Source organism: Podarcis raffonei, chromosome 7 (genome assembly GCF_027172205.1).
Source record: "Podarcis raffonei isolate rPodRaf1 chromosome 7, rPodRaf1.pri, whole genome shotgun sequence".
NCBI classification, from domain to species: domain Eukaryota; kingdom Metazoa; phylum Chordata; class Lepidosauria; order Squamata; family Lacertidae; genus Podarcis; species Podarcis raffonei.
This window is the reverse complement of record NC_070608.1, coordinates 87,784,071-87,793,506: the sequence shown is the minus strand read 5'-3', so window position 1 is coordinate 87,793,506 and position 9,436 is coordinate 87,784,071. Positions and strand designations below refer to the sequence as shown.

At 44.1% G+C, this 9,436-nt stretch overlaps 2 protein-coding genes across 5 annotated transcripts; both read left to right on the top strand.

The window, feature by feature from the left end:
• Positions 1 to 1,576: 1,576 nt before the first annotated feature.
• LOC128418055 (SLC35A4 upstream open reading frame protein-like) lies at positions 1,577 to 4,559 on the top strand. Of its 4 annotated transcripts, none has more exons than XM_053397456.1 (3): positions 1,577 to 1,737; positions 2,915 to 2,953; positions 3,905 to 4,559. In XM_053397456.1, the coding sequence occupies exons 1-3, from the start codon at positions 1,723 to 1,725 to the stop codon at positions 4,100 to 4,102; spliced, it is 252 nt and encodes an 83-aa protein (XP_053253431.1). In that variant the 5' UTR covers positions 1,577 to 1,722; the 3' UTR covers positions 4,103 to 4,559. The 4 variants fall into 4 exon arrangements, with proteins under 4 accessions (XP_053253431.1, XP_053253430.1, XP_053253429.1 ...); XM_053397455.1 differs by having other exon boundaries at positions 2,915 to 2,974; XM_053397454.1 differs by having other exon boundaries at positions 2,876 to 2,953.
• A 109-nt stretch (positions 4,560 to 4,668) lies between these two features.
• LOC128418054 (probable UDP-sugar transporter protein SLC35A4) lies at positions 4,669 to 6,682 on the top strand. Its single transcript, XM_053397451.1, has one exon. The coding sequence runs from the start codon at positions 4,676 to 4,678 to the stop codon at positions 5,675 to 5,677; it is 1,002 nt and encodes a 333-aa protein (XP_053253426.1). The 5' UTR covers positions 4,669 to 4,675; the 3' UTR covers positions 5,678 to 6,682.
• Positions 6,683 to 9,436: the final 2,754 nt, after the last annotated feature.

The window sequence follows — 9,436 nt, the reverse complement described above, 5'->3', positions numbered from 1 at the left end:
AGACCGATACCGGACATGTTTTGTTGCAGCTGGGGCAAATGAAGGTGTCTAGTTGTGGTGATCCTTGGGGATCCTGCCATTTTACATTCTATGGACATAACCAAGCCAGTGTGGATGTCACTGAGACAGGAGTGAAAACATTCTGGGAATACGGGCTTGGGAGAATAAGTACTTATCTGTCCTGCCATGTGAATCCCAAAATCTGCCTGACACAGGCATTGAGGAGTCTCTCCTGGTGGGTGCAAGTTGCCCACATCTCACTTCCATAAAGCAGCGTGCTCAAAACACAAGCCTGAAAAACACAAGCCTGGTAGACCTTCCTCTTGGTATCAGTCAATAGCATCACATTCTCCCATACTCTTTTGGAGAGGCGAGCCATTGCCATAGTTGCCTTGCCAATAGGCTTGAAATTGTATAGCTTAAGTCATGGTCCTGGCTGGTAGCCAGATTCTGCGCCCAGATTTGTAGGCACAGGTCATCCTCTAGAATAAAATAGCTCATTAGGGAAATGCTGAAGTCGCCCTTTGGGGCGCCTTAGGGTCCATTTTTTATGGTAGCCCAAATCTCAGTTGTATGGGTGTATGTATATATCTCAATTTTAACTCATGAGCTAATGCCGCAATCTGCTCCGATTGTATATTTTATCTTTATGAACGCTGTTTTTATTGTGTTATGTTACGTGAGCTGGTCTTTGACCGTAATAAATTATCTCATGGTCCATCCTTTAGTCTCTGTGGTGCCACAAGACTGGTCATTTCGTGGTTTGTTTGTCTGTATGTCTGTGTGTTATGCTGTGGCAGCAATAGCTCTTCCAGCTACGATGCCACTGCCGCTAGGCTGCTACCTGATGTTTAGTTTCCTATTTATTTACTGATTTATTACTTTTTTAAACCCCAAGCCCCGCATCCCCCTCAGTCACAGAGGCAGCAGCTCAGACCATGTGAGAGGAGGACAAGGGGGCCCTCAAGGACCCTGGGACCTTTAAGGGGTCGCGACAACCAAGATGGCGGCTCCTGCTGCCGCTTCGTCCCGCGCCTATTTCTGAGCCGAAAAACAAAACTTAACGAGCGCCCCGCTCGGCGAGGGCGACGCAAAACTGACGTCAGGAGCACGTGGCGACGCTGCGGCAGGAGAACGCCGTCGGTAGGCAGCTATACTGAAGCCATAGACACAAGAATCTGTAGAGTAAACCACCTCGATGGCTGGATAGGGATCTTCCGGATCAGCCTTGGGAAGCCGCAGAAATCGAAGCAGTTCTTCTTCTTCTTCCTTAGACGTTGCTTCATGTGGAAATGGTTGTTATTATGACTTCTTAAATCTGTTATCCGCCCTGCCTCCGAAGAGCCGGTTCACAACAGGGGGAGAACGAGAATGCAAAATTCGTAACAAAACAAACACACATAAAAAGCCATGGAATGTGAACCTGGCTGAGGAGAAGCGTTTCCGCCTGGCGCCTAAAGGCTGGCAATGGAGGCGCCGGGCGACACGTGTAACGTATAACGTGTGAATCCCCGTCCCCAGCCTCACTTCCTTTCCCTTGAGTCCTGCCTAGCAGGGGGCTGGACTAAGTGGCCCTTCCTCCTCTACCTTTCTACTGGGGGCGGGGGAGCAGCCCTCAGAGCCCCCCTCGCAGGGGCTCCTTGGCGAGAGGAGCCGGGGGAAGCGGCGAAGGCCGGTCCGGAAAGCAGGGCGGCGCCTGCGGAGGGCGGAGCCGCGAGGAAGATGGCGGACGACAAGGTACCGGACTCGTCCTCTCGGGGTGGCGGGAGGAAGGCGCTGGCGGCCTCCTCGGCCTCTCGGGTCTGGCGGGGCCTGCAAGTGGGGGGGGGGCGAGGGGGAAGCTTTGCGGCCACGTTTACTCGGGAGTCGTCGTGCCTGAGGGGAAGCGGGGCAGCTTCGGGGCGGAAGCCAGAACTCCTTAGGATGCGGCCTCTTTCTGGAAGCCCTGCTAGCTCCCCTTTTGCCAGCTGGGCATAAGCTGGATGCTCTTCTTTAACACCCGCACTTTTAGCTTCTGCTTACCCATGTTTTCCTGATAGTTGTGTGGAGGGTTTTTTGGGGGGTGGGATTGTAGCTTTCTTGATGATCTTTGGCTTCTTTTTTTGTAAACGGCCTCTTTGGAACTTTCTTGCTTTTTTAAACAGCCTCTTAGGCCTAGTTTGTAGGACAGAGACGTATCAAGTGAGGGAAAACGAAAACACGAAACTGCTTGTGTGAACATGGGCACTTGCTTGTATAAGACGGAACTTGAAGTGGGTTCTGTCGGGAGGAAGGGTGGAGTATAAATGGAATGAATAAATAAAATAAATAAATAAATGTTGACATTTCCTTCCCAGTTTTGGGAAGGAACTAAAATAACTTACCCCCCAATATATATTTTTTAATCCAGAAAATTCTAGCTGTATAAAAATGAAATCAAAATGCATGTCTTTTGTTAACCTATCCGGACTAAAATAGTGAGCTATCCATATGCAGCCTATAATTGTTCATGGCAGCAAAGTATAAAAAGACTAGACAGATGATTTTTTTCATTGATTTATAACACAAGTTAATATGTGAAAATTAATCCACTGATCAAGTCCATTTCCCACACCCAAAACAGCATCATACTAAATTGCTTTATACTATTGTATAGAACTCATTGCGGATAGAAGCACCTGGGATAGAAGTTGGAGAGTAAAAACTACCTAAAGTGCCCCCTCTGATGTGGTGGCAGTGATAGCCAGAAACAGAATACTGGTCTTAGATATTAGACATACCATTAGAATTTCTAGACTGTGCCTTTCCTCTTAGATATTTGCTTTCTATAACAAAGATACTAAAATGCATGTGTGCATGCAGTTTGGAATATGTCATTTATGTTTCCAATGTATAGGACTCTCTGCCAAAGCTGAAAGATCTTGCTTTTTTGAAGGATCAATTGGAAAGCTTGAAACGAAGAGTCGAAAATGAGGTACAGGCTGGAGTAGGACAGGTAAAAGTGGGGGTGTTTAATACTGATTTCTACAAGTCTGTTGTCACTGTATTTGTATCTCAAAAGTCATTAATAATGTGTTTGATATGTCTGGCCCAGTAACTCAGGCATAGGCAAACTCCAGCTCTCCATATGTTTGGGACTACAATTCCCATCATCGCTAGCTAACAGGACCAATTATCAGGGATTATGGAAATTGTAGTCCCAAACATCTGGAGGGCTGGAATTTGCCTATGCCTGCAGTAACTTATTAGAGTACAATGTACCGTATTTTTCGCCCTATAGGACGCACTTTTTCCTCTCCAAAAATGAAGGGGAAATGTGTGTGCGTCCTATGGGGTGAATGCAGGCTCTCCAGGCTACAGCGCTGCGCTCCCCGGGCTTCGGATAGCAGCAAGCTCCGGGAGCGATGGCGAGGTTGAGCGCAACCTCAGCATCGTTCTCGGACCCGTTCTGGGGTCGGGGGAAGCTCGGGCTTTCCCCACCCCCAGCCCCGCAAACTCTGGGAGCGATGGCGAGGTTGAATGCAACCTCGCCGTTGCTCCTGGACCCATTCTGGGGGCTGGGGTTGAGGGAACCTCGGGCTTCCCCCACCCCCAGCCCCGCAAGCTCGGAGGGGGGGGGAAATAATTCCCCCCTTTATTTCCCCCTCAAAAAAGTGCGCCCTGTGGGCCGGTGCGCCCTATAGGGCGAAAAATATGGTAATTATACCTGTACGGGACTGTAGTTTATTTTCAGTGTGTTACATCTGGAAAATACTGATACTGTGCTTGCTCCTTTGATTATAAATACTACATCAGCCTTGAATTGTAATCCAGCATATTAGGAAAAATGGATGAACCATGAGAACACATCCCAGTCTGCATTTTAGTTGTGTTCAGATGGCTGTTTCAATTGTCCATTTATGTTTATGTTTTTTGTTTTTTACAGGAAGTCTCTTTGCTGGCATCCCCATTTCTCAAAGGGTTTCTTGCTGGCTATGTTGTAGCCAAACTCAGATCGTCAGCAGTCCTTGGATTTTTAGTGGGGACTTGTACTGGTGTGTATGCTGCTCAAACCTATGCAGTTCCTGATGTGGAAAAGACAGTCAAAGACTATTTCAGTTCATTCAGGAAAGGACCAGACTAGAATATAGTCTGCAATACACTCCAGAAAACCCCTCTTATATTAGGCTTTCTAAACAATGTAAACTCAATTTAGGTCAGAAATGACTCCTTCTGCTCCCCTTTCACCAGTCATATCAATCGGAAGTGTTTTTATATTGGATGAGATGAAATTTCAGCAGGTCTGATTGTAAGTATTCTCAGACATTCAATCATGAAAAGTCTTGGTGGCTGCTTCAGCCATCCAGGGATTAGATGGTTTCTGACTATCAACTCGGACAGCTGCATTTCTCACGTGATGGGATTCTCATTCTGATGGAACACAGAGCAACTGCTGGGTCATCATGCCTGCCAGCTTTAAACTGGAACCCACCCCATGTCCTTTCATGTACCCAGAAAATGTGGCTTGAGTGGTTCACATTGTCCAAACCTTTTCTTAATCATGCATGCATATTATACTGACATGTGAATCTCATCACAAATGTGTCATATTGCTCTGATTCATTGGATACTTCTGCCTTTCCATGAGTATGACATTTTTTAAAAAAAAAAGCCTATATTAACTTCATTTTCCTCCTCCTATAAAAGTTAGAGGTTGATGTTTCCCTTGCCTCCACACTTCAGAGAAATGCTATTTGACAACGCTTGGACTGGTGATAGCCGGGTCAGCCCAGCTGCTGCTGTCGTTCTTGGGAAAATCTGGTGGGGGCTGATGCTGATCTTGTCTGTTTTTATCTATGGCTCCCATGCACCACTCCTGACTCTCTGTAAAGAAAATGGCCGGATCCCATTCAGTGCCTCCTCTGTGGTGGTTTTGATTGAGTTAACCAAGTTGATGCTCTCACTAGTCTTCCTGATGATCTGGGGCTGCGGACAACAAAAGCTGTCTGTGTCATGGCATCATGCTGCTCCCTTTGCTCTTTCGGCATTGCTCTATGCAGCCAACAACAACTTAGTAGTTCATTTGCAGCTGTTCATGGACCCTAGTACCTTCCAAGTGCTCAGCAACTTGAAAATTGGAAGCACCGCCCTCCTATTCAGCATGTTCTTGCACCAAAGACTGACTGCCCGCAAGTGGCTAGCTCTTTTCTTGTTGATTGCTGCTGGAGCCTTTTATACATATGGAGGCCTGCAGGACCCACAGCACATGCCTGCTTCTGACATGCAGTTGCACATCACCCCCATTGGCTTAGTGCTGATCTTTCTATATTGCCTGATCTCTGGCCTTTCAGCAGTCTACACTGAAGTTGTCTTGAAGACCCAGGATCTGCCTCTTAACCTCCAAAATGCATTTCTCTACTTTTTTGGTGTTTTGCTGAACATAATAATCCATCTGTCAAGCAGCTCAGGGGCTGGGTTCCTGGAGGGTTTCTCATTTTGGGTTCTGTTAATTATTGTGAGTCAAGCCTTGAATGGCTTGATAATGTCTGTGGTCATGAAGCACAGTAGTAACATCACTAGACTCTTTGTGATCTCCTCCTCTATTATGGTTAATGCTTTGCTCTCTGTCCTCCTATTTGGTCTTCATCTAACCACCTTTTTTTTCCTTTCTGTTTTGCTGATTAGCTTCGCTGTTTACTTTTATTATGGAATCAAATAGCTTCCTTGCCTCTGTGTATCTTTAGAGAAGTCATTTATATGGAAAGAATTTGCTGCTTATATATTTTACCTTGAAAAAAGTATAATAGAATGCACAAGTACTTTACACCTCCCTTGTGAATGGCTTAATAGCTATTGTTTCATACTTCTCCCTGGGCTCAGAAAAAGCATTTGTTGTTTGGGCTGAGCTGCAGCTTAAACCTAGTATGCTAGTATGCTAATCTTGTCATTAACCAGCAAGCATAGTTTGAGGAAGCAAATTGTTATCTAAAAGCCCACTTTCCTGTCATTTTGAATAGGCATTGGTGGAAAAGAGAAGAGTTGTATGTATTCTGTATATAGCTGGTTTCATCCCACAAGAGGTTAAAAATTATGCTTCCTTTTTTTGGTTACAGCTCTGTAGGATCTGCCACTCCTGATATCAAACAGGAAACTGGACAATATATCACTCCTCTACTCCTTCCCACTGTATTGTCTACCTAGTGTCTAGATTCATGAGTCCTCAAAAGGAAAGAATGAATTATTATTTCTTAATGAGCAAAAGCAGTCTCCCAGGCTCCCACTTCTACACTTGTGGAAAGGGAAGCTCTGTATCTTTCTTTTCTTTTTTAACTAACACTTTCATTGTTACTAATCTGGAAGAGTGTAGTATGAACAGCTATTTATTCTGCACAGGGAAGTGTTTTGCTTTTGATGTTCTTGGCAGAGGTTCTGCTTCAACCCAGTGATTACAAATGACAAGTGCCTTTTGCAAGTTAATGCCCTTCTGTGTTTGTCTGCTCCTGAAAGAGTCCATTGCTACCAGATAGTTTGTGATGAGTTGTGAATGTTTTGTAAAAACCCTCCAAAATAAATGGAGCACAGTTTCCTGTTATATTTCTCTGGATGTTTTCCAAACAGGACTCATTCTCGCTTTCAGTATTGAATCTGAATGTGTAGACCTGCCTCAATATACAGCCAGAGGTTCCAGCCATGTAAACACACATGCTTAACTTTTCCAGGTGATGTTCTGATAATCTGTATTCTGCTGAATTCAGCTGCTGGTAATTGGGAACACTATGCAATGCATCACCATTTCCTTATTGAAGCAACTATAATCCACCTCATCCAACACTAAAGTGTTCAGGTAGCTTCTGACAACATTCGCATTTCTGCTACCACACAGCTGAAATTCCCCACACCCTAATATTTCTGCCTGTAACATGTACTTTGCATATATATATATATATATATATATATATATATATATATATATATATAATTTGCTACCAGTACAGATGTTCAGAAATGTACTGTGCGCCTCTTGCTTTGTTTTATCTTCAGTATTACTGATAAACTTCACAAACTGGGTTGATCACTCTACCTCTCATGCACCTTCTGTGCCAATGTCTGGAACAGGTGTGGTGGGGTAACAGCTCTAAATGAGAGCTATGGTTACATAGGGTTTTTTATTACCATTTGTTTTGCTTTTTCTCTCTGTGTTTATCTGTGGTGCTGCGGCATTTATTCTAGCTCATGATTTTGATAACATTTTGATAGCTCAGTGATTGGATGGGATTGTATCTGGATTGTTATACACTCAGGTTCAACTAGTATCAATTCAATGCAGCAAAAATGTCTAGTTTGAAATAAAATTAAAATTTAGTTTACAGGGTTGTGTGTTTGTGTGATCTCTTATTGTTTGCTTGTTGCAGAGGAAACTATTTAAAATGCTGAAACACAAAGACAACTTTGAATTTGACATGGAATAGAATTGAGCACCTTCATGTAGAGATAATAGAGAAAGCTTAATCACACAACTCTTCCAGAACAGTTTCTGTGTGCAGTTTCAAGGTGGGGGCACAGTACTTATCTGATGTTTGGGAGAAGGTAGTTTCACTAGCCAGGCAAAGAGCAAAAGAACTGATCTGTTCCACTGGGCAAGCCTGCCTCTTCCGAATGCAACTTCGGGTTCCTCTTCCAGAGAAAGTTATTTCAACAAATGTTTTACTATTTTGATTATGGTAGCCTATGTTTTCCTTAGGGGACTGTTTTATTTAACACAGTTGAAATAAGCATATGCTTAGCACACATTCCCATATTCAGTTACAGTGGTACCTCAGTTTACAAACAGTCCTATTTACGAACTATACGGTTTAAGAACTCTGCAAAACCGGAAGTAGTGTTCCAGTTTGTGAACTTTACCTCAGTCTACGAACGGAAGCCAAATGGTGGAAGGGCACCGGCAGCGGGAGGCCTCATTAGGGAAAGCGTGCCTTGGTTTAAGAACCAGTTTGGTTTAAGAATGGACTTCAGGAACAGATGAAGATCGTAAACCAAGGTACCACTGTATTTACATCTCCAGTGGACAAAGGATCTTGAGTAGAAGAAAGCCTCCTATGGCTTTATTTTTAAACAGTATTATCTAACTTACTGCTTGAAGAAAGTAGCATAGTGACTATGCAGTGGTGTCCAAACTTTTTTTAAAGAGGGCCAGATTTGATGAAGTGAAGGGCCGTTGACCTTTATTTAGGGTTGAAGTTGTTGAGGTTTTTTAGGATTTTACCCCAGGAAATAAACTGCCACAGGGGCTGGATTAAACCGACCAATGGGCTGGATTAGGCCCCCAAAATAGACTTTGGGCATGCCTGATCTAATGGAAATAGACACAAAAACAATGAAATATAAGCAATTGAGAATATCTGAATTGAATAGGCTAGTCGAGGAGACCTCAGAGAAGATTGGCTTACAGTATTTACTATGGGTTCCATAGTAAATATTTGCTTGCTAATATGGGACAGGTGTAAACAAATATTTTTTTCCAGTAATGTCATGTATATTACCAATACTTTATGGTGAGAGATTTAAGTTAGACACTTTGTGAACTTACACATTTGGAGGGAAAAACAGCTGTACTTCCCTTAACTCCAAATAAGATCATATTTACTCAAATGTAGCGCGGGTGGCGCTGTGGGTTAAACCACAGAGCCTAGGGCTTGCCGATCAGAAGGTCAGCGGTTCGAATCCCTGTGATGGGGTGAGCTCCCGTTGCTCAGTCCCTGCTCCTGCCAACCTAGCAGTTCGAAAGCACGTCAAAGTGCAAGTAGATAAATAGGTATTGGTCCGGCGGGACGGTAAACAGCATTTCCGTGCTCTGCTCTGGTTCGCCAGAAGCGGCTTAGTCATGCTGGCCACATGACCCAGAAGCTGTATGCCGGCTCCCTTGGCCAGTAATGCGAGATGAGCGCCGCAACCCCAGAGTTGTCCGTGACTGGACCTAATGGTCAGGGGTCCCTTTGCCTTCTTAATGCTCCATTAAATCTAATGCGCACCTCAATTTTCAAAACCTTGAAACCAAATTTTTTTTGCTGGAGGATGTAAATGTGCCATCGAATCTAATGCACACCCTAATTTTCGCCATGTAATTTGGCCAAAAAAGGTGCACATTACATTCAAGTAAATACAGTAATCTGAGCATGTGGTAGAGAAAATATAGCTAACTGTACACACACCCTTCCAGTAGGGTAATAGTTTCATATGAGAAGAGGTAGTATTATATTGTGGGCTCCAGCCATTCAGGACAAAGTATTGCTCAATGCATGGTGTGTAGAAGTGCATTGTAGCATTAAACTTACTCGAGAATGACTTACTCAGTTCTGATGGGGAACCAGTCTTCCATACTACCTTGGTGGTCAACACCAACCCATGGAGACCAGGTAGAATACTAAACCCCAAGCCCAAGGGGGCAGAGTAGTAGCTTCTAATGCCACCTTTTGAAACC

Coding starts and splice junctions, on each gene's coding strand:
- LOC128418055 (XM_053397452.1), top strand. Junction 2,975..3,904: donor TACAGGCTGGAGTAGGACAG/GTAAAAGTGGGG, acceptor TGTTTTTTACAG/GAAGTCTCTTTGCTGGCATC.
- LOC128418054 (XM_053397451.1), top strand. CDS start 4,676: ATGTTTCCCTTGCCTCCACACTTCAGAGAAATGCTATTTGACAACGCT.